Raw genomic sequence first — 25948 nt, 5'->3', positions numbered from 1 at the left:
TATATATATATATATATATATATATATGTATGTATATTTTTTGATATGATTTTGACCATATTATATTATCAATAACTTTTATATAGATTATATTTTGACTATAATTATATTTGTAGATATTATTTTAGTCTTAAAAAATTAAAATTAAAATTTAATTTATATTATTTTATATTTTTTAATTTTATTTAAATTTCATTTTAAAACTTTATAATTTTTAAAATATGTGCAAACATCCATAGATTTTAAAAGAAAAAATTGTGGATAAGTTTTTAAACGGATATCAAGAGAGTAACAAAACATGTAACATGTTGAATTTTCTATTTTGGGTTGAATAGTTCATAAACATTATTTGTGTTTGATCCAACATGTTGTCGTTCATAAGTAGAGGTCATAAGATTGACATAAAATATTATATTACTTTAAGAATCATTACATATTTATAAGTATATAAATTTGTCGATAATAGTTTTAAGTTTATTGGTAGGTTATTGATGGTCAAAAGTTCATTGGTAATATGATCATCAATCAATTTTATTAAATAATCGTGAAAGTCATCCGTAACTATCGAAAGTCTATAATTATTGATGAATTCTAGCTGTCCACAAAATTTGTCGATAATACTTTTAAGTTTACTGATAGGTTATTGATGGTCAAAAGTTCGTTGATAATATGATCATCGATCAATTTTATTACCAAATTGTGAAAGTCATTAGTATCTATCGACAATTGATAATTATTGATGAATTTTGGCTATCAACAAAATATGTCGATAAATGTTGCAATTTGGTCTTTTTCTTCTTCTTCCTCATGTTCTTTTTCTTATTTTTTCTTTTTCTTCTTCCTCATCCTCTACTGTCATTGTCATTGCATTTGTTAACGTTGTGTTTGTTGTCTTTGGCTTCTCCTCCTCCTCTTTCTTTCCTTCTCCTTCATCTTCTTCACCAACTTCAGTCGTCGTCATTTTGTATTGTTCTCGAGGCTTCGTTGTAATCGTGGTTATTAACTCCAACTTCTCCTCTTTCTCTTTACCTTTCCTTTTCTTTTATTCATCTTTTCTTAATATATAAAAAAAAATTAATCAAACTTGATTGAAAATTTGCCATTTCTTTCACGGATAGATTTATCAATAAAAAATGTGATTAATAATAGAAATTATAAACTACTGACAAAATTTATTGTTAAATACACTGTCGATTAATTTTTTCAATAAATTTGTTATTGACATATATTTTTATCTCTACTTTAAATTCTAATTCGTTGATAAATTTAGTTTTTATCAATAAATTTATTTTTGTAGGTAAAATGTTGTTAGTAATTACGTAAATATAGATGCTTTGTGTTGATTTTTATGTTTATATTGACCTTTTCCTTCATTGCAATAGCAAGAGTGCAAACAAAAGAACTCGTGATGGTGACTATAGGTTGTTATGATGTTGTACTCTCTACGTGTCTCTTTACTTTGATCCATTTATCTCATATTACATACTCATTAAGTATAACTATAAATTTGGTGTAGTTTTGGTTCAAACATTAAGTGTTGTTATTTTGATATAAACTTGATTTTGAAGTTTTTTTTTTCTTTTTTTTTATGGTCATTGTCATTTCATGTACTTTGAATAACAATATAAAATATATACCATCAAAATTTTATCAAATTTAATATAATAGACTTAATTTGTACATAATAAATTATAAAAAATGTTTTCGTGAATGGATAGTTTGTCACCTTTAATTACAAAATGAGAATCACATTACATGATTAATGACAATAAAGTTTAAGTTAGATAAACTATGAGACAATGAGACAATCCAACAAAACATAATACCATTCACATTTCCATTTCTCAGGTCAACTTACCAATCACAATGTTGGAGGCATGCTGTCTAGTCTCAATATTCGGATTTTGACTTACAGGTCTCGTCATGTTCCCTTATATAATATAAATATGCAATTCTGAAATGATTATGTTAATCAAAATGATTTCAATTTATTTTATTACAGCTAGGCCCAAATCTGAAAATTACAGATTTACTACTCATATAGGCCCATATATTTCAACCACAAAGCCGCTTAATCATGGCCCACCATTAGCCGCGCAAATAAGCTAACTAGCCCAATCTATTAAGACTAAATTTTTTACTAATTTGCTAAAATGTTTATTTTTGTGCAAACCTCAATTATAGTAATTATTGCACTTTATCAATTTTTAAATTTTAAAAGATGAAAAGAAAACTGCATAAATTTCTCAAAAAGAGAATATATATATATATATATATATATATATATATATATATATATATATATATATATATATATATATATATATATATATATATATATAAGTCATGCTAAATATTATTGTAATTTTTGACATATTAGAGTGACACTTCAGAATTATCTATTATTTTCTCCCATGACATATTTTATTTAAAAAAGTAAAGACATAAAAAGAATATATAATTTATTAACAACAATTATTATATTTTATTATAACTTACTTCCATATATATTTAATATTCAAAAATATTTTGAAGTAATTTATTTAATTTTTCTATGATAATTACTAAGAATCACCTTTATTTAACACAATATTTACAACATTTAAGTATTGCAAAAAATATTTTTATTTACAAAGACTTTATGCCATAATATGGATGTAGAAACAAAGAACAACTTGAAGACTTTCTTCATTTAAGAATTGTTGAACTCATGATAGTTCATGTTTTATGTTAAGACTTTATATTATTTTGGGGTTGTCATGAAAGGTAGGAATTCAACACTGCTTTTTTTTTGGATTCAAATAATATCCTGTTCATTCAAGGTCTTATGTTGAAAGAAATAAATGAGTTGCAAAAGGAGGATAAAAGTGTACACATCTTTAAACTATAAAAGAAACAAGTATATATAATAGTTCAATCGTGATATTTGTGTGGCGTTATGTTGATATTTGTGTTTCGAGCTCCTTTAATTTGTACACTCCGTTTTGGAGAGAATCTGTCATGGCGGGCTGGTCGACGGGACTACTTTCATATTTGAAATGTCGACGGTTCCTACTTTTTTTGGGTTTGCTGGTGATGATGGCCCTATATGAATCAACACGGGATTTAAACACTTCCCATCACTTCTCTAAATGATGCATTACCTATAACGTTAGCATTTATTCAACATATAAATAAATTCAATTTCATGCTTGCCAATATATCTTGTGACATTTGTAGTAGTTTATTTCTATTTGTGTTGTGATAGGACCTAGGTGTGATAATCTACTAATATTCCTTTGTGACCAAGCACATCTTATATAGGTGGATCTTAGAGGCCGAAGTCATCCTCTGTAGGCTGAGCTTCGTGATTGAGGTGTATCGTTTGCTGGTGATCGGGCTTCGCCGCCAAGGTCCTTTACGAGCTGAGGTCATCCTCTACAGGTTGAGCTTCGAGGTCGAGTTCATCCTCTATAGCTAAGCTCTGAGGTTGAGTTCATCCTCTACAAACTGAGCTCCACGATCAAGTTGTATTGTTTGTTGGACTGTCCTGCTTTGTTTGACGTTGAAGAGGTCGATCTCGGTCTTTTTTGGATTCTCGTCAAACTGTTGGGCTAAGTAGCTCGGTAGGCTGGGAAGATGATTTCTCAAATTTTTTACTAATGATGGTGACAATCCCTTTCACCATCCTTTCAAAATGGGTTCAAGTTTTTGTTGGGCCAGATAGGAGCATCTTCTTGGATGTCAAGGCTTGGTCCTCTGTATCTACACCATCAAGAAGCATATTTTATCTGCCAGGGAAATTAGGATTGGTGGTGTCCATGTTTCCAATGTCATTGTCATCATAAAGAGGGAGGACGGTGCTTTAGTTAGGAACTATATTTAATTATTAGCACTTGTGTATTCGTTTCAATGATGGTTGATGGTTGAGACCGAAGAGATGGTTTTTCCTTCTTTAAGCTGGTCAGAGCTCCTACATGTCACAGGATCTCGATCTCGATATGATGTTACTTGCGCTAGATCTTCATAATGTTGTATGAGCTTCTACATTCGATGTTGTATGGTCGTTGTTGAGTAGTTGTGAGTGGTGGCCATGGGAATAAGATGTCGGAGAAACGTTTAGTGAGGACCCACAATAGGTGCCAATGTTTTTACCTAGATTTTTATAATGAATTTGCATACAGGTGACGAAATCCTAAAAGTGATTTGATTATTTCTTTTATTTAAAAAGAGTCTCCTATTATTAAGAGGGGAGATCCACTTAGCAAAAACGCTCAAATCAGAGAGTTAAATTTTTATCTACAAGAAAATAAATATAAATTCCACTGAGTCTTCTAATAAAATGTATGCATATTTATATTATTTCAAAACCTTACATCATATGTATGGTTTAAATAAAAAACATGGCATTTAAAGATAAAATGTAAAAAAAAAAAAAACCATTTAATAATTATTTAAAAATAACATATTATCGAGATTTTAGTAATAAATGTCATGCAATATTTGAGGTGGGTATGTACAACACTCATTTTTATCCCTATTTATAGTTTATCAAATCATTTTACTACATTGTTATTAAAACAAGAGGTGACAAAGTGAAAACATACAAACACCTATCCCTTTATAGTTGTAATTGGATTTAAATATTATGATCATTCCTTGCTCATACGACCCTTTGCTCTAAATAAAAAGGGATTGAAAACTCTAAAAGTGTCTCTTGGAGGTTCTAAGGGTCATTATATTTATAGCGTGGATTACAGCCATTCATGAACTTCATCAAATGCATCTAATGACATAATTTTATTATTAATTACATGAATTCCATGTTTATCTTTATCGTATATCAATCACCATGAAATTCATTGTTTGTTCTTTAACTTTGTTTTCATGTCATTCCCTACTTATCGGGTCTTTAATTGTTGTTTTGGCAGTTCATATCATTGATTTGGAACATTTTCAAATAAAAAATAATTGGTGGTATAATGTATATATAACATTGTTGTATCATTGCTTACTGTATTTAAAAAATGGAAAATGTTTTATATTCTTTTGATCAGAATGAAGAAAAATATTTGATACATAACTTTATCGAACCTCCACATCTCCGATCATTCATAATTAATGTTTATTTTTAAATTGAATAAAATATTATATTATTAATAAATATATTACTATTTTTGCTCTATGATCTTTTGTTTTTGATTTGACTGGACAAATAATTCAAAATCAAGGAAGGCATTGATTATATAATAAAATAAAAAAGAAGCATACAAGTGTATTTTTTTCTATTCAGAGCATGCATGTATATTTGTGAAGTAGAGTAATAAGATTTTTCGTTACAAGAGTTGATGGAAAAAACTCGTTACAAGAAAAAAAAATTATATTCGTGTCGTAGGCAGATTTGGAAAATACTTTTTAAATTTTCATAGATATAATTAGTTTTAATTAAGTTTTTTATTAAAATTTGTAATTTTTATTTGAATATATGTAATTTTTATTTTTTTAGTTATATATAATTGGTTCTTTATATTGTTCTAATTTATGTATTTTATATAAAAAATAAAAAATAATTTAATTAAGTTTTAACTTTTTCTCATAAATTTAAATTTAAGTATTTTTAATTAAATTTTTATTATAAAATTTTGGTATATTATATAATCAAGATTAAAATTAACACTATAACTTGAATCTCAAACTTGATTCATAAAAGAGTGATAGAGATTCCCTCTATAAATTAATACTGAAAGAAATCAAAGCAACAATAAATTCGAAAACTTGATTTATAAAAAGATAGAAGGCAGCTACATAAGTTAATTGGTTTAGATATCGAAATTTGAGTATCCACGAAAGAAAATAAAAAGAAAAAGAGAAATTGATAGTGATGAGGGTATTAATATATCTTGTAAAGTAGTTTGATAGAATATTGTTTCAAAATCAACAGAATGATTGGTAATAAAAATATAATGAAAAATAGTATGATACATCTCTTAAATAAAATTAGTCAACTGCCTCCATTGCATTTTGCAGCATATACTTCTTTATATGGTAAAGTATTTTCACTTTCCAATGTTTTATATATCATTGGATTACGATGGAACAAGGTTCTATTACATCCAGAGAAAGGATACATTTTTCAGAAAAAAAAAAGATTATCAAAGTAATTTTATTATAAAGATAAGGGATATTCCTCTAATCCATATACAAATGACTGTCAATTCACAACGTTAACAGAATAGAACTATTAATATATATGTAAACTACAGAAACAAAATCTATTATACAAAAATACTGTCAAATATTGTAAATTATAAAAACATTTTTAAGAAATATATATTGTAAAATATATTAATTAATTCTTAAAGGTGTGATAATAATAAGGCCAAAAATAAGAATCTTAAAGCATGATTAGAATATGAAATTTAGGGTTCCTTTTGTGACTGAACTTTCAACTGGAAGCCCATTAATTTGATTCCCACCACTTGATAATGACGTTTGGGTTGCTGCCAGACACTGCAATACTTTATATGAATTTCTTTATCTTCATCCCATGCGGATTTTTCCAAGTACTCAACATTTTTTCCTTATTAGGCTTTATAATGCTGTGCTATTCAACATTCCTTCTTATGTTTTCAAATATATTTCTATAAATATTATAAACTAATGTTTTATTCAATTATTTTACGTTAACACCAACTCGTTCATGGCCCAAGTTAGGTTAATTTGTATCGACGTTGACTTCTGTTTTAATTTTTACATCTTCAATAACTCATACTTACACTTTTCTTGTTGGAAGTTCCAAATCGACTAGAGATAATGTTAATTTATATTATATAAGTGAGGTGCAATTCTCAATTTACAAGCCGATTTTGTGAAGTTAAGTTAGACTTAAAAATTTGCTTTCTAATATGGTATCAGAGTTATGGTTAAAGCCTATCTCACCTTACAAGTCAGTTTTACGAGGTTGAATTAGACTTACAAATCCACTTTCTAATATCCCAATGATAAAAGCATGCAAATGCCACAATGTTTCACTAGAAAAACCGAAAACAATGAAAAATTTACCTTATGGCACAAATAAAAGATGAATAAAATGTTCTAACACGTTCTTCTAAAACATCAAAGAAAGTAAAAATGAAGGAATTAAAAGAAAATAGAGGTAAGAAACATGTATAAAGAAAGATGTACAGCAACACGGAAGTGAGAATGCATATGAATGCAGTGTCATCTTTTTGTTTTACCTTTATGTAATGGAAAGTCCATTAGATTACTGAATTTTACTGGGATTCTTATAGTTAAAGTTCCATTGTGCTTTTACGATGAATATAAAAATTAGATACACTTTTCTGGTAACTTCTGATACCCCACTTTGCAAGATGCAGTGGCAGCAAGCAAGCAATGGAACAGGACTTAATTTGATAACATATTTGTGATCCCTGTGTGGTTAAAGTTATTTAATCCGAATCCATTGTAGGAATAATAACAGATGTATTATTATATGTGAATTTATGCCAGTATCTTTATCTAACATTTAATTATGACACTACAGATGCCCATAAGGCCATCTCAATATTCTCCATTTTTAAGAGATCAATTGCTATTTAATATTACTCTCTCTGGGACCGTTTTTCATCTATCATCCACCTTTGTTGTTGAACTTGTCATCTTTTCAGACCCATCTAACATAGCTTGCTTACTGTTCCTACTGATTCTTTTGCATTTGGTTTAAATTCACGTGAAGACAACATTTCGACAAAACTTTTTGTTTGTTTCCATCTACTCTACTTCGTTAATGTCAATTCCTTATTGTTCATTCTTATCCCTTTTTTCAAGAATAATTAATAGCTAATGACCTTGCACGGTAGCATTTAGACAATTAGATTCAAATCTTATACCTCAAGCCTTTTCGGAATATAAAACATATTTTTTATGAGCTTTCCTTTTGTTACCTTTCCAATCTTCTTCTCCCCTCCCCAAACACTTCTTTTATGTATCATATCTCACAATTTTTAACACATATGCATTAGTCTTATTACCATCCTACATCAAAATTTTGTGTCAATGAACGACAACAAGGTTCATTGGGGAGGATTGATTCAACAAAGTCATGGACTAAGTGGGGATTTTAATTCTGAGTTTGGTAATCATTACTGTCAATATTTTGATATCAGACAACCCTGGAATATGGGACCACTTGCGATGGTTGGAAGAGAAGCCACAGATCAGTTCCCAAACATTGGCCATGTCAAATCATCTGGCACCATTATCAGCCGTTTTGAGTCACCAGCTTCTGCCTTTTATGCTGCAGAAAACTGCATGGGATTTTCAGAATATGATTGCCAACTTGGTGTTCAATCTCAGTTATGCAAGATTAATGACTTGGAATTCCCTTTGTATCAATCTCCCAGGGAAAACCTTATCTTGGACACAGCAAACCAACCTGACTCAAGCTATGATTTTTCAAACACTTTGCAGTCCATAGTGAAATCTCAATTCAATAATAATCAATGTCGTGTATCCCCTGAAAAGTCCAATAAAATTTCATGTGGGAATTTTCCCACCACCAAGTTCCTTCCAATTGAACAACAAAAGTTGTTCATTGATGGTGTCATCAGGGGTTCCTCATTTCCCAACAATGGAATTCAGGATCGCACGGTAAGTTTTCCTTTTGGCAAACCCCACATGAAAATTTTGTCATGTGTCCATTACTGAAGATTCTCTATGAAGTTAATTTCCTTGTTTGCAGGTTGCTCGTGGATCTTTTGATTTACCTGTTGCACATATGAGATTTTCTTCTCAGATCGAGAAGTTGTCTCCAACACTTTCAGCAGGAAGTGTGTCTACTGTTGGAAACTCTGCTTCTAATGGGGCAGCAGTCTCAAGCAAAACACGTATAAGATGGACTAAGGATCTTCATGAGAAGTTTGTTGAGTGTGTGAATCGCCTTGGAGGCTCTGAGCGTATGTAACTTAACTAAATTTTCTAATTGGCTATGCATCTGTGTAACATCTGATAATCCTATGTTGCTGTTTTACTGTAGAGGCAACACCAAAAGCTATATTAAAGATGATGGACACAGATGGCTTGACTATCTTCCATGTCAAAAGTCATCTGCAGAAATATAGAATTGCAAAATTCATTCCAGAGCCTAGTCAAGGTGAATTCTATTTTGTTATTTACCAGACTTGCAGTGTAGTTTCTTTTTCATGTCATGTACATTTCTTGGTGCATGAATTTAGTGACATTCATGTCACAAATGATGAACTACTTTCTTTTTCCCTTTGTTTTGATTCTTTAATTGTTGTTGAGACTTAAGTAAACTAATTTAGATTGCAGAAGTTCCAATGCAGAATAACTGCATTTCTTCCCTTACATTGTAGAAAGTTTGACTTGATCTCTTTCGTACGAGTTATGTTATTCATACCTATTACATCTTAATCTATCTCTATCACACTACCCATTACATCTTATATTTTTGTTCTCCTTTAGGATATGACTTATTGTTCTCCTTTGCGTCATTCTTCCCACAAGTTATTCATGATCTTCTTTGTTCTTTTATTCTTTCAAGTATCAGGTTAACTCCACATACTGAACCGAAAACTTTCTTCTGTTTCAGGGAAATCTGACAAAAGAACCCACATAAAAAATGTGCATCATCTTGATGTCAAAACGTAATGCTACTTATTATATTTCTGTAATAATAGTACTTCCGTGAAGTTGCTTAGTTCGTTTTATAATCTACCAAATTAACACTGTTCTTGATCTTCAGAGGCTTACAAATTAGAGAGGCACTTAAGCTTCAATTAGATGCCCAAAGGTGTCTTCACGAACAACTAGAGGTATATCCACGCTATCATTTTTCTTGCGATTTTTATTCCTACATTGTACTTAATCTGTGACCCTTTCCCTCCTCTTGTAAGAAAAACTTGAATACTGAGCAAACCAGCTGAAAGTTTCTTGAATCTTAAACGTTGAATTTCACATTTTTTTTTACCTTCAAACAGCTTTAGATCGAAGAAATGAAGTAGAGATTTTAGTCACAGAAGAACAATGAAATCCAATACCTCACATACTTAGAAGATAAAGTATCATTTTTACAAACAAACTTGTATACATCTCTATTTTGGCCTTTTTCTGATTCAAGACATACCCATTTTGGTATAGGTGATGACGTGAAATTGCACTGTCATGTGCTAAAATGTGGATGACAGTTAGGCACATATTTTGAGGAATTGGATGCTAAAAGTAGTGAATGAGAGGGTATATTAGGATTCTTTTAACACTCTGTCCTCACTTGAAGTTTTCATATAACTTACTTTGGTGTTACAGGTTCAGAGAAAATTGCAGCTGAGAATTGAGGAACAAGGAAGGCAACTAAAAAAAATGTTTGACCAGCAGCAAAAGACAAGTAATAACCTCTCAAATACTCAAGATTCAGGCACTGATGAGACAACAATTACTCATAAAGATGGTGAAGTTTCTGCTTCTGAAGGAGCCAACAATTCCTTCTTCACTTCCCAAGCCTCTCCAAGCCAATAATCAGATATGATTATGTATAAAATTACAGTTTTCTGCATGCTTACTCCTTGTAAGAGGCAGGTAGACCACATCCTGTGATTTTGTTATGTGAAGAATAACATTGTTGTTTATCCTACAAATGAAAACTCTATATGAATTAGTACATAATTTAGAGTGCTTACATTATATATTCTATAGAAACAAACATGTAGCATTGTATCACAGTTGCTTTACTAGGGGAGGAGGGAATAAACTTTGTAAGCAGAGTCTTATGTGTTTTTTCAGCAAGAAGCCATTGTTTTGCTCGTTCTGTGTTTCTTTGTTGTTTTGTTTTGAGCTCTTACATGTGATTTTGTTTGGTCGGTTTTGTGTTTGGCTGCTCAGATTTAAGAAGGATAAACGAGTTTACTTTTCTTAAAACTAAAATCAAACCTCGTATCTTGATTACGGAACCTAAGAATTGGTTTAAGCCAAAATTATCAATATAATCCTAAAATATATTCAATCCAAAATTCATCTTATTTTTCTCATAAATTAAGTTGAATTTGGATTAATCAGTTTTAACATTTCTAATTTCTCTCATTGTATTAAAATTATTAATAGAAGAGGTTATTATTTTAACTTTCTATTCCTTTTTTTCCTCTTTTAGGCCTACTTGAGTGAATTTGAGAAAGTGTAATTGAGTAGATTTGAGAGAATTTGAAGGTAAATTTTTTTTGTTGTTTATTTGATTGAATTTGAAGGTAAACGAGGGTGGATTTGAAAGTAAAGTTTGTGAGAATTAGTGTAGGATTTGATTTATGTGATAGATTAAAAAAATTTACTTCCAAACTCACTCTCACTTATTTTCAAATCTGTTCAAATAAATAACAAAAAAAATTTATCTTCAAATCTTCTCTTCCAAATCTACTCAAGTGAACAAGACGTTAATGAATTTGGCTTAAATATGAACAGTTGAGAGTCCAAAAGTAAAATAAGAAAGAAAAAAAAATAGAGAATAGAAATTAAGTTCTTAGTTAGAAGAGATGAAAAATAAGTCAAGAAATATAATTGATTTGATAGAATAAAAAATAGATAAGAATTTGATTATTTATTCAATTATCATAATGATCATATTTAGAAAATGGAACTAATACAAATGTGTACAACACTAATTAAGATTTTTTTTAATCAATATAGAGAAATTTAATTATAACGTATAATCTTTTATATCTTTAAATTGCATGACAAACCCTTGAATTTCTTTCAAAATATTAGAATTGAACATCTAGGCCTCTACAATATATTTATATGAATCTAGATTTTTTGTTGATTTTTTATTTATTTTTCTGCTGAGTCCTTAAAACATTAATATATTAAAAAAAATTAATACATGTTAAGTGTTTGTAAGTATATATTGAAGACATGGTAAGTAAATGGATAATACCAAAACTTCATCATAAATCTAAATAATCAATCAATTATTTAAAAAGTTATTTTAAAAAATATGATGAAATAGGTAATTAAGCTTAAGAAGAACCTTTTAATTTTAAAATATGTTGTAATTGTAATGAGCAATATTAAAAGTTATTTGTGGTTGTTATTGTTGAGAGGTATGGTAAAAGTATTATAAATTAATGATAAAAAAATGAAAATATTTAGCATAGAAAACATAAAAAGGGACATATTGTATTGTTAATTAATTGGGGAGGAACCTTGAATAGACCGGAATCTTGAAGCCTTGTTTTTGTTGTGGCCGTCCTTCTTTTGGCATTTTATTTTTGGACCTTTATATATATTCTCTTATTATTGCTAACCATTTTCTTCACAAGCTCCCAATAATATTTATCAATTCAAATTTTATACTAAAATATAATTTTGGCATCTTTAAACCTGTTCAAACATGGTTTTACCTTTTTTAATTTATCTATTTTTAGCCCTTTTGCTTTCAAAATATAATACTATTAGTCTTTCAAATGGTGTTTTATATTAGGAATTTTATTTGCATAATCTTTTTGAAAAAAAAATTAATTTCAAAATTAAAAGAGGGAGAAAATAAAATTGAACTTACAATATTTTAGAAAGATTAAAAGCATACTATACTTGCAAAAAATTAACAAAATTATATATATCTATATATAAAGGATATTTACCTTTTCGATGTTCAAATTTTTATGCTTTAAATGTTTTTCTTTAAATTAAAATAAATATCTTTTTAATTTTACCATTTAGGTCACTGTATTTTTGAAATAAATACGCACACTTGTTTTCGCTACTATTTACTAAAGTTATACTAAATGATATGCACGTCTCCTTAAATTTTGAAATAAAAATTCATTTAATTTCTTAATAAAAAGACATTTGATGGGTTTATGGTTCCCAGATAAAATTTTTCTTTCCCATCTTTCCTTTTTAGTAAATGATACCTGTTTCTCCAATTTTATTTATAAAAAATAATTTATTGTTTGGAGAAATCTTTAAATTTAAATTATATTTTTTAACTATAATACTTATATGAACGATAATATTTTGACAACATTGATAATTTTTTGACAACGGAATACATGTAATCACTTTATTGATTTATTTAAATTTACGTTTCAAAATATATTTAAAATAGATCAATCACAAACTTGTCAAAAGATTATTAAAAAAAGTTTTTCCTGCTTATTATTTACACTCAGTCACATTTATCTCGGACAAGCTAGCAGTCACGTGCATGTAATCCAAGGGCTTTTGTTTTAATATGTTGTACTAATTTACATATGTCTAATGTTTTAAAAATATTCTATGATCTTTTATTAGTAAAGAGTTATATTATATAAATATAGATATAAGATTTTTTTTATATAAAAGAAGAAAGACATAAAATAGAAAAGAAAATTATAATTATGTTGTATTTATGCTTTTAAATAATAAAAAAAAGGTCGTTTCTTTCCTTTTAAAATGTCATTAATAATAGTAATAATAATCTAATATTTACACCAATCAAATTTAAACTGGGTACCTAAAAGTTAAAAGCTACTACAAAATCACTAAGCTACACATTACCACGTTTTAAAGTTACATGTATAGCGTTATTTATATTAAATTTTGGCATGACTTATTTTATATAAAATTGTATATTTGTTATTCTGGATATTAATATACTATATTGTATATATTACTTTTTTAGTTTGGCTAAAATATACATATTATAGTTGCAATTTTATGTGTTATTATTTGTTTTTGTTTGAGGTGAATGCAAAAATTTCACCCTTAGACAATGTTAATATTTATTGATAAATATGATTCTAACAAATTATAAAATAAAGCATCTTTAAGTCTTTTAGCTAATATAAGTGTTTTATATTACACTATATTCATGAATTAAGATATACTTACATTGGTAAAACATGATAATTATTATATTAAAAAATTATGATTGTAAACATTTATTATCAATCTATGAATATTTTTTATATAAGATCTGACTTTTTCCAAGTTAAAGAATGAAAATTATATAAAAAAGAAGAAAGTTTTTCATTTGGGCTACATAAACATTGACTATATATGCTATGAAGAAAGAAGAATAACCACCTATTAATGAGATCAACACTTTAGATGCAATTATTCTCATGAAAAAAGTTCAAATAATCTCTATGTAACATTCATAAAGACCTACATCTTTGTTGTAATTCAAGTTTTTGTTGATGAACATGATAATGTGAAGAGATAAACAATTTTACTACACATGATAATTAGCACATTGAAAGCGATCCTTAAACAATCTATGCATAAACTCCCAAAAGAATTAGACATTTAATCAAATAAAAACCAACTCCATATATATTTAATAATCAATACAATTATTAAATTCCCAAATATTCAAAAGAGTTAATAAAAACCAAAACAAAAGACATACATACCATAAACCAGTGGTCGAAGATGAAGAAGGAGGGTGAAGAGGGGTGAGAATGATCAGCACAAGACAAAAGTGACCACGAATTACATTCATCCTAAACTTATATTTATTATGTCATACTAAAATACAATAGACATAAAAAAGTTACTATACCAGTTAAGAAAATGATATTTTAACACCAAATTTTAACATTATTTTGACACTGCACACGTGTCAAAATATGGTTGGACGATTTCAAATTAAAAGAATATTGAACAAGGGCATATTTAGAAAAGAAAAATTAAAGTTTTTTTTTTAATTTGAAATCGTCCAACCACATTTTGACACGTATGCACTGTCAAAATAGTATCAAAAAATTGGTATTAAAATATCATTTTGCTATCAGTTATAAGTGACTGTTTTAGTATCTCTATGCTATGTCAAATTTAATTAAAATTCATAATAAACTTGTAATTTGTTATAAAAGTGTCGTGGTTTCCCTTATTATAAAAAGCAAATTATAACTTAGTGAGAGAACTATTTCTTCAGAAGATCATATAAATAAATGACTGGAAGGTTGGGGGATTCCGGCCTGTCCAAAGTAATGCATTGTTGTTCTAATTGCTGTTGAGTAGAATAAACAACTATAGTTGTTTTGCATCAATGAATTAAGAATGTCTGTCCGTAGTTTCTCTGTGATGCTACAATGCTTGATACTTTTGATAGGTCAGAATGTACTTAGACAGAAACCATGTCCTAATGCATTGAGAAATTCGCTTTGTACGAGGACACAACTATGTCTGCATACATTGTTAACTTTTCCTCTCACTGTTCATCCCTTACATATTTTTATTCTCCCACACGTCCTTTCATTTTAAATAAAAAACTATTTGAAGTCTTGTATAGCTAGAGACTGTTAATGCCTTTTCTCTTCTTGCATATAAATCAGCATCATAGAACTGGAGTAACTAAATTTGGGCAAGAGTTTAGGTGCTTTTAGGTTAGGTTTTGAGAGAGTAGAGAAACATGTATCAGTGTAGTTCCCAAATGTACGGAACTGATTGGGAATCCTACATGGGGATTAGCAACCTAGCTAAGGTTGTTGGATCAGAACAAATGAGTGTTCTTGAGCCAAAAAACTCACCCTTCAACATTGTCACCGCCCCACAAGGCTTTTGTGCAACTGCAACAAAAGGGCTTGTGAGTTTTCAAGCTCAACAACATGCTCATCAGATTGAAGTTCCTGCTTGGTGCTTTGACTCTAACATGCTGAATATTCGCCAAGCCTCTGGGGATAACTTCACCACCAAACAAGATCCACCCTCTTCTCAATTCACAAGCTCCTTGTGCCCGGTTGCTGAATCTTTCTTGTCGTCCAGCACTGGTGCAGATTGTCCTTCTTCTTCTGAAAAATATTGTAAAATTACTTCCTATTCTGAAAAACATAGCAGTATGCAGCCTGATGGTATGCCATATTACGATCGCTTTTCCCAAGAAGAAGATAAATTACTCAGAGATGATGCTGCCACGGATGAAAGGCCCCTTGAAATTTCCTTTCAGAGAAACCAGGTTCTTACTTTTTCAGTGTGTGGTTAGTAGTTTCTGATTCCATTTGAATATACATGATTTAATGTGAAAGCTCCTTGTTTTTTCTATTACAAAAAATTGGAGAAGATGTAAGATGATGGAGGTTCACCTGAGAGACAATACATTTGGGTCCTTGACAACGTTTATAACTAGGAAGATAGAAGAAGGATCCTTGTAGACTATTAGAAATTTCTTCTTTCTTCTTGTTTCTCTTAGGTCATTCATGAGAATAATCTTCTCCTAATTCTTTACCAATAACTTGTTTGGAAGAGGACTAATCTGAGTTTCCTTTTAAGAAATTTGAAAGTTTTAAGTATTTTACAATCCCCAAGTCTTCGGTTTGAAGGAGAAAAGAGCCTCCATCATAGGCGCATGATTGATCGATGACACTCAAGTTAATTTTGTGTACATATGATATCAAACGGAGAACCCATTCATATGTTCTTAACTTAGTTTTGATAAACCCAACGCTTTTGTGTAGGAAATTAGTAACTCCAACCAATTCTATCTGATAGTAAAACTCATGAAAACTTAAAAATGGTTCATACAACAGACACACATCATTGTCTGCTAGTTTGAATTGTTGTGCTGATGAGATGCAATATGTCTTATATTAGTTGGAATCATGTACAAAGCCACAAAAGCAAGCTCCTCATAGACTTTGTGGGGTTGCCTGTGTAACTTCTAGCAACTCTGCTTCTAGAAGAGGCAAAAGAAGAATAAAATGGACCGACGATCTACACGAGCCATTTATGATGATTGTTAACAGTCTTGGTGGTCCAGAAAGTAAGTTAACTATTGTTTACACTAAAAGTGAAAAACAAAGAAATATCTTGTTACCAGGTACTTAATTTGTTCATTGTTAATCGCAGAGGCAAAACCTAAGGCTATACTAGATATGATGAAATCAGATTTGCTGTCCATTTCTCATGTTAAAAGTCATTTACAGGTAAAATCCAATTCCAGTGATCAATTTGGTTTCACCTAATTGTCTCACTAATGTTTCTAACATGTGCCTTGCAGAAATGTAGGTCTACAATAAACATGCACAAAGCTTTGCAGGGTAAATTACTTCTTTCATTGCCAAGGTTTTACATTACCGCAATGCATATACCTTCTGAAATTCCTAAAAACATGTTTCTTTTGAACTGTACAATTGGTAAGCTCAATTGGAGTGAAAAGAGAAAGGTGCAAATTGGAGAAATGTATTTGGATACACTTTAAGTCCAGATACATCTCATTATGATTCCTCAATTTCTGCCTTCTGATATTTAAATATTTCTACCAACCCTACAACATTTTTTGTTTGCTTCTATGAATTAAAATTTCATTGCTATTGGGGTATACCTTACAGTTACCACTTTGCCTTTCAGAAAAATCCGAGGAAGGACAGAGAATGGATGGGGTGGCTGAGCTTCAAGTGAAAATGTAGCATTACTGAAACTACGACAATCTACACTTTTATGTTGTTATGATACCTTTTTTTATATGCAGTAATAGCAAGAGATCTTTCAACTAAAATATCAAACAGTTAACCTGCTTTCTCAAATCTGCAGCCACATGCAAATTGAGGAATCAAGGCAACTGCAGCTAGAGGTTCGGAGGAATATCTGCCAACAACTAGAGGTAATGTATAGAATTTCTTTGATGAAAATATATACTGACAAATGGATGAAAATTTTTATGAAACTCAAGCATTTGGATGACTTACCCTTTGCTATCTTGTGCTTGTATCCTAGATGCAACGAAATCTCCAAATGCTAATTCAACAGCAGAGCCAACAACTCAAAGTAATGTTAGATTACCAAAAGAAAAAACCCAAACTGGACACAGAACTGGAAGAAACTGTCCCCTAATCATGGTTCAATTGTTTTGATAAGATACTCTATTTTTGCTGCCTTTGGTCTCGCAATAGACAATCAAACATGTAAGTGTGAGAAAAGAGTTATTGGCAGCAACTTCAAAACGTAAACATGTTTATGTGCATCTTGTTCTGCACTCTCACACAAATCTCACATCATTCATTCACACAAAGAAAAAAACTGAAAACACTTTCACCAAGTGAGAGGGTCGTATATAAACACTTTGACACCTGTATTTATTATATGGTTTATTTATGGTTAATTATCTTTATATTAATTAAAGATAAGGTCAATTTAAAGCATATGCATTAGTGTAAACTCCATCTTTTATTTTAAACTGATGTTGTAGGACTGTTTTAAACTTAAAATTCATATAACAAATACAGATGTTGTAGAATTGATTTAAACTTAACATCACTTAAAAAATATCCATAACCATGATGGTTGTATTGCTAAATTACTTCTATAGTTTAAATGGCACTAAATACAATAACTCTTTACATTATGTCCGAAAAAAAAACTTTAAAACAATTCTAAGAAATTGAAATATTTAGTAAGTGAATTATTTTCAATTGAATTCTATTCATTTTTTAAATAATTAGTTTGGATGAAATAATTGATTCAATTTTGTTGTTTAAATAAAATAATTTAATTTCTACCTTTGAGTCTAACTTAACTTAGTTCGACTTTCAATTCAGTACGACTTATTTTGACTTTTGGTTCAAATTGACTTGAGCCAATTTGACTTTAGTTGGTTCAATTTGAGCCAATTCGAATCAATTCAATCTCTGCATAATTTGAATTGATTCTGCTGATTTGAGTCTATTTGATCCAAGTCGACTCGAGTCAACCTTCAACTAGGATAAATTGGTTTAAAGTTGTTATTTGACTCGGGTCGACTTAACTCGATCTTTGGCCTGAGCCAACTCGGTTGATCCATAACCCAGGGCGACTCGGCTTGACTTGGGGCCCAACACAACTCAGATTGACCTAGGGTTCAAGTCTATACAGTTTGACTTTTAATCTGGACCAAATTAGCTCTACCTTTGACTTAGGTCGACTAGTCTCGAACTTTGGTCTAGAACGACTTGACTTAATCTTCAATCAATTCGACTCACTTGACTTGCTGCTAAGACAAACTCAGCTCAACCTACCGTTTGGGTCGACTCGGCTCGACTTATTTTCGAGGCCGACTTGTTGTCGAGGCTGACTTGGCTCAACCTGTTGCTCGGACCGACCTAGTTTGACCTTCTGCCCGGGTCTACTCGGTTGGAGCCATCTTTTCTCGACCTTTGGCCCTGACCGACTCGACTTGACTTAGGACCTAGGCCAACTTGACTCGACTTTAGGTTCACATAGAATTGATTGACCCGAGCTGACTCGTCTCGACCTTGGTACCGAGTCGACTTGGCTCAACCTTCATCCTAAAATCGCTCGACTCGACCTTCATCTCAGCTTAGCTTGACTCGACTCAACCATTGGTCCAGACTGGCTCAGGTCGACCTTTGGCCTAGGTCGACTCGGCTCGACCTTCGACCTAGGCCAGCTCGATTCCTCCTTTGACCTAAACTAATTTGTCTTGATTTTTTACACGATCCGACAACTTTTTGAACTTGTAAACTCTTTTTTGTCATAACCAATTAGCAATTCCACAACTTAAGAAATTTCAATTTTCTTCTTTTATAAGTAAATTTCAAATTATACTATATCAGTTATTTGTAATACTTTTTTAAAATTTCTCAATTTTAATTTTCTCGTCCAAACATGTCATTTTTCTTGAAAGAATTTCAAATTCCCCAAATAAATTAATTTCTTAAATTGTCTTGTCTAAACACACCATAAGATTTTTCAAATCTTTTAAAATTTAAAATGCTGAAAATTGAAATTATTTTGATTTGAAAAATGTTGCTTTTTAAATACTTTATTTAAATTATCAAGTAAAAAATTGTAAACTTTAAATTATTAGTTTTAGAGTTGTCATAATGGTCACAACCCGTAGGTAAACCCGGTCCACCACGGGTTCGAGTCAGGTTGGGTTTGAAAAAAATGTATTTTTTTTATGCAGGTCAGATTTCAACCCGGCTCATTTATGCGAGTTGAACCTGTAGTGGGCCAGGTTGACTCACCGACCTACCTACCTAATTTTATTTTATTTAAATTTAATTTTAATTTTTATAAAAAGATATTTATTATTTTCTTTTGCTTGAAAAAATTATTTAAGTTTCCTATTTTCAAAATTAATTAAATATTAGTGTGAAATTTGGGAATGAAATCTGTTTAGATTTGAATTATAAAAATTTTGTAATTTCTTTTATTTAAAAAAATGTAAGTGAGTCAACTCGTTTACCTACCAACCCATTGTGGATTAGGTCGGGTTCGAATTTTTCTGGCTCACTAATAAATGAATCGGGTTGGATTGGCTCACTAAGTGACTAACCCGTGACGGACCAGACCGGGTCGAGCCAAGTTGTCCGTTTTGACAGCTCTAATTAATTTAGATTAGCTAGTTTATTTTCTACCTGGCAGAAAAGATTAAATACATGCATTCTGAAATTTGTATTTTAATATTAAAATTAATGAAAATAAATATAAGATGATTTTAAATACTTAGTAATTCTTAAAATTATATTTAGTATTTCAAAAAATAATAAATATTAATATTTTTACATCACTGTTGTTAAATAGAATTGCTAAAGAGAAAAGAATAAAAAAATAATACAAAAGTGATGAAAGAGGGTGAAGAGTAGGAAAACTATAAAACCATAAAAGAAAATAAAGAGAAAGAGAAAGAGAAACAGACTTTCTAACTCTCTTTTTTTCTTGCTAAGATTTGAAAATTTAAAACTTTAAGTAATCGAGATTTTTTTCATAGCTTTCAAGAATTTGAATTTTCTTCTTAATTTCGTATTCAGAAAATTTATTTTCCTTAACATGGTACAACACTAATTTAGATTTCAAATGATACAACACCTATTTTCTTTCTAAGTGAAATGCCATATCATCCTTTAATGATTTAATTGAGACGAGTATTGCCTTAATTAGGAGTTACAAGCGGTGCTAAATATTAGTTAACGGAGATCAATTCACTATAATCAAGAAAAAAGCTTATAAGATATTATTATCATTAACTTAAAGTCTTTGATAATTATAAAATATAAGATTTTAAGTATTTAATAAATCAAAAACAAAAATTAAAATTTAATTAACTATTATCATTTGTAAAGACCAAGAAATAATATTTAAGAAGTGATATTGGTTTAAAAGGATGTAACTCGATTATTTTAATATAAATAGTTTTGTGTGAAATGAGTTTCATTATTTTAAAATATAGAATATCTTTATAAATCATTTTTCTAGAGTTTTTCTGACTTTTCTCTTGGAATTCTCATCTCTTGTTCATCTGTTTGAAGATCGGAGACCGCTTGAGTGATTCTCACGGCGAGATCTTCAAGTCTAACCAATCAGTTGATAGAGTATGTTAGTTTTCTACTCCGTTCTTTGGTCAATTTTGTTTTCCTTGAGTGCTAGCTCTCTTTGTTTAGCATGTGAAGTTTGAGTCTTCTATAAAACTCTTTGTGAATTAGTGATCCTAATGGTATACCTTGATCGTGTTTATATGTTTGTAGGAGCAAATAGAAATTCCTATAGTTGAAGTTGTTTTTAGGCTTTCTAGAGCAGTTTTGTCTTCTGTCAGGTAAGTAAAGCTAACAATTTCTTTAATTTCATCTTAAGAAGTATGTAGTTATGTTTGATAGTGTGCGAAATGTGTACATAGTTGAATTTCTTACACTTTGAGTGAAATGTTTATCCCGATGAACAAATAATTGCCTATTGATGATTATTGTGGTGTATGCTTGTGAAATGATGCTTGATTGAATATGTGATGTTGTTTTGGAGATTATAGGAAGTATAAGTCAGTTATAGAGTTGAAAGTAGTGAAAATGGAGTGTTGTTGGGCTGATTTTCATTCTAAATTGAGGTTTTGGTAGCTGAATTTCTATAAAAGTGATTTTGGAATTATATTTGATGTTGAAGAGTTGCTTTTAGATCATTACAAACTTTTTTAGGACTTTAATTAACCATAAATGTGATGTTGAGTTGGTAATTAGCTAATAGGTTGAGTTTAGGTTTTTTTTGTCCATTTTAGGGGTTTTAATAGGTGAAAATCTAAATGAATAAGTATGAGACAAAACTGAAAGGTTTAGGGTCTATTTTTGAGTCAATTGTGACTTATTTAGATCCTTACTTTGCTAAATTATGGTTTATAATGTGTAGTATTGATTAAAGGTGTTTTTGAGTGGTTGGGTTGATCTGATGCATCTTGTTTCTTACCAAATGATCAAAGAGGTACACAGTTTCATCAATAAACCTATTTTTGCATCAATCCTAGTGTCAAGGAAGTCAATTTGACCATTTGGATAGATCTAAGGTGTATATAGATCAGAACAACAATTTGTTGTCATATGGTATGGAGTTTATCAACCTTGTATGGTGCTCAACGCTGCCAAAACAACGAGCTCATTTACTTTGGGGCATCGAGCGCTCCATTTTGGTGTTGAACGATGTTTTTATAGTGGGTTTTGGGCATTAGACAGTTATAGGATCGTTGGACAAGTTAATAGTGAAAAGTGGCAATGTGTTTCAGAGGCTAGGTGAGAGTTCTTGCTAGGCTTGGAGAAACTTTTGTTTGCGCTCTCCCTGGGTGCTAGGTGAGCTCGCTAGGCAAGCAGGGTCTTGCACTGAGTGTTGGGATTCTGACGTTGAGTGCCTTGTATGCAAGTTGGGTTTTTGGCTTTCTTCTCTTTTGCTTCTTATGGGTGGAAGATGTATTAATGCTTTAAAGCTTGTTTAGTAATATATTTTGAATGATATGATGGTTTATGCATGAGGTTATGTATGTATTAAAGTATGGTTTGAAAAGAGTTTCCAATGTGACATTCTTGATGGTTGTTTCAAGTAGTGTATGTATTATTATAGGAGTTCGGTCTTTGGAGTTATCCTAACACTCTAATGGTCATCCATTCTCAAGTAGATGGGGTGAGGCATATGGTAAGAGTAGTAGAAGGTCCTAGTTTAGAGGTTTTACCTTGGCCTAAGATGTTTAACAGACTAACCTGGTGTGTGGTAGAGTGAAACCCATTGGCAATGACTCTAAAGAGCAGTGGAGACCACCACAAGTGCACAACCTGTCATAGCTCGATAATAACGCATGTATCTAGATGTTTAAGTCTAGATGTATGATATGGTTAAGTGTTGTGCGTAGTTTGAAAGTGAAAATATTATATGCTACTCTGTGAATTCCATGTTCTATTCTTTTGATATTAGCTTACCCTTTGTTTTTTTTGTCTGCCTATGTGTTTATTTTCTCTTTTACAATGATCACCTTAATGGTGTGAGCAGGGGGATGTCAGATGCGAGCAAATACTAGGAAACAGTGGAGCTAAGACATAGAATAGGAAGTTTGGTTTCAATATTCTCTTGTTAATGTAAAAACTTTATTAAGTTTTTAGTTACATGTAATAATTTGGAATGCTACATTGTTAACATTTATGTCTAGAAAAGCCTATATGTTTGTTTAATATTAGTATTTTGCTTTATCAATAATAAAAGAAGATTTCATAAAATATTGAGTTCATGATTTTGTAGGTTGTCCTGATTTTATTTCATGAGTTAGTATTTTAAAAGGAAGTCAGGTTGAATATGTGGATAATTTTTGAACTTTTTTAAGGATACATATTTCTATTTATGTTTGAGTTATGAGGATATTTATGCTTTGGAACATGCTTTAAGACATAACTTTTAGAAGATTTGTTTTGAGAGTGTTTTTTCTTTAGTTTGTCATGATTTTTTGGGTCAATAAGTGGTTCTTTTGAGTTTTAAAGGAACATGACATTTATACTTGCATTTTTGTAAGTATATACAGTTTAAAGTTTCACATGTTTTTCGTAGAGAAAATAATTATGTTCATAAGTTAAATAATTTAACTTTGATTCATAAAGAATACTAATATAAGTGGTCTAATGTTTTACTTAAGTTGTCTATGTTTTATGAAATATAATTTTTATCATGAGTTTGATGTAGTTTTCAATGTTTTTTTCTTTTTAATAAATTTTTATGTGATAACAAATGATTGATTAATTTTAGACTGTCAATATAATTAAGATCTCAAAGTTCATAGTAATATCTAACATGATCTTATTTAGATACATATTAATAATAAATTTATAAAAATGTGATAAAATTTTTGCAATTTTTTAAGATTATTTTATCCAATTAACAAAATAATAGAATAATTAATACATAATTTCAATAATTTCCACATAAGTTAAAAAATTAACAATTCTGGTATTAAAACTATGAAAACATACCACAAGTACAAAAGTAAATTATTTATATTTAAAAATTTTCAAAACATTTTTTAGAATTAACTATTCGTGTATTAAAACTAGAAAAACAAATCAAAAGTACAATATAAAAATATAATGATGTAAAAAAATGGTATATTTTTGTTTAATAAACACAAACAAAAAATTTATACTCTAGATCAGTTTTCTTAAGTGATGTGTTTGATGAAAAAAATTAGATTTAATTTCAAGTTTGATCAACATGTTGTCAAAATGCTTTTTAACACTTATTTCCACATTATAACATAAAAAGATAATAAATTGAAAGATTTACAAAACATAATTTTATATTGGTTCTTGTGATTAACTTAGATTATGTAGAACTTTTGATCAACACAATTAAGGTTTTATTTAGACAATTGATGTTGAAGTTACAAAGCAAGTATTGTTTGAGCCTATTCAACTTTGGGTTAGTACAAGTGTATTTTTAAGTTCGTTACACCATATTTCATTATAGTATTATTTGAAAAATAATTACTTTTGAATAAGGTCAAATATTATAATTTGGAATACAACCACTCTTGATTAAGATTAAGTATTTTTTGGACAATCATTCTTGACACCAAGTTCTCTTCAGACTCCTGGTTAAATACTAAATATTATTTGGAACACAATTATTATTGGCTAAACACTAAAAAATTGCTAAATTACCAATAAAATTTTATGAACAAAAAATTTATCCATAAAATAAAATTTATCAACGAATTTTACTAAATGACTTTAGAATTTTAATTACCAACAAAAATATCTTTCAATAATGGACCCATTAATAAAATATGTCAAAAAGTAATTTTTATTATTAACAAAAAGATTGTCAGTAATAGATGATCTATCAATAAATTTATTATTAAAATTTATTTTGAATTTATATTATCGACGAATATTTTTATCAACACATGTGTTGATAAAATGGGTGTCAAAGTTTCTACTTTGAACTTTGATTATTTTATGATAAAATCCATTGATAAATTTATTGATATTTTTTTTAAATGTGTAAATAAATTGTTGATAATTAATTTTTTTATTATTCTTTGTTAAATATGCCTATAATTTTTTTTTAATATTTGTTGGTAATTGAAATTTTTAAAAATTTGTTAGTAACTAAATTCATTTAAAAATTTTCGATAAATATATTGGTAAAATAAATGACAATTTTCTTATCAAATATGATAGTATTTATTATACATTAATTAGAGATAAATGAAAAGAAAAATAGAACAAGGAAAGAAGAATGAGGCTAATGAGACTTAAGGTAGCAAAAAAGAAAGAGAATGAGGCAAAGGAGGAGGATGATAATGACAACAACGAGAAGTAGTCAAAGGAGGAGAAGTTGATGACAATGCTGGCAAAAGAGGAAAATAATAAGGAGAAAAGAAGAAATAATCAAATTCCAATATTTAATAATAAATGATCGATAACTTTTTTGGTAAGTATACCAAATCGTTACAAGTAATACAATGGACAAGTAAAGTATCTTTCTCCTAAGGGACTTGTGAAACACATGATAATTCTTCCTTTTATAACTCAATTATACATCAAAATGCACAAAACAACACAAGAAACTATTTTTGGTATTTTATCAAACAGTTGGTGTGCTAAAAATTTATATTTAAAAGACACTTCGTTGGAATTGAGTTTCATGAATATAAAACTTTGTTCAATATTTCATTCAAACATTCACGTCAAGGCATACTAGTCATAATCCTTTAGCAACTAGTTCTAAATTAATATATCAAACT

The 25948-nt window shown here is 29.5% G+C and overlaps 2 protein-coding genes across 2 annotated transcripts; both read left to right on the top strand.

Moving 5' to 3' along the window:
* Positions 1-7784: 7784 nt before the first annotated feature.
* On the top strand, positions 7785-10799 carry LOC106757352. Its single transcript, XM_014640003.2, has 6 exons — positions 7785-8631; positions 8723-8936; positions 9017-9133; positions 9593-9647; positions 9746-9815; positions 10306-10799. The coding sequence occupies exons 1-6, from the start codon at positions 8038-8040 to the stop codon at positions 10513-10515; spliced, it is 1260 nt and encodes a 419-aa protein (XP_014495489.1). The 5' UTR covers positions 7785-8037; the 3' UTR covers positions 10516-10799.
* A 4539-nt stretch (positions 10800-15338) lies between these two features.
* On the top strand, positions 15339-18029 carry LOC106756849 (protein PHOSPHATE STARVATION RESPONSE 1-like). Its single transcript, XM_022778943.1, has 7 exons — positions 15339-15925; positions 16561-16729; positions 16816-16892; positions 16967-17006; positions 17317-17371; positions 17500-17569; positions 17683-18029. Exons 1-7 carry the CDS (start codon positions 15383-15385, stop codon positions 17797-17799), a joined length of 1071 nt encoding a protein of 356 aa, XP_022634664.1. The 5' UTR covers positions 15339-15382; the 3' UTR covers positions 17800-18029.
* The last annotated feature ends 7919 nt before the right edge of the window (positions 18030-25948 follow it).

This window comes from Vigna radiata, chromosome 3, assembly GCF_000741045.1.
Source record: "Vigna radiata var. radiata cultivar VC1973A chromosome 3, Vradiata_ver6, whole genome shotgun sequence".
In the NCBI taxonomy this organism is placed as follows: domain Eukaryota; kingdom Viridiplantae; phylum Streptophyta; class Magnoliopsida; order Fabales; family Fabaceae; genus Vigna; species Vigna radiata.
This window is presented reverse-complemented; position numbering and strand designations above follow the sequence as displayed.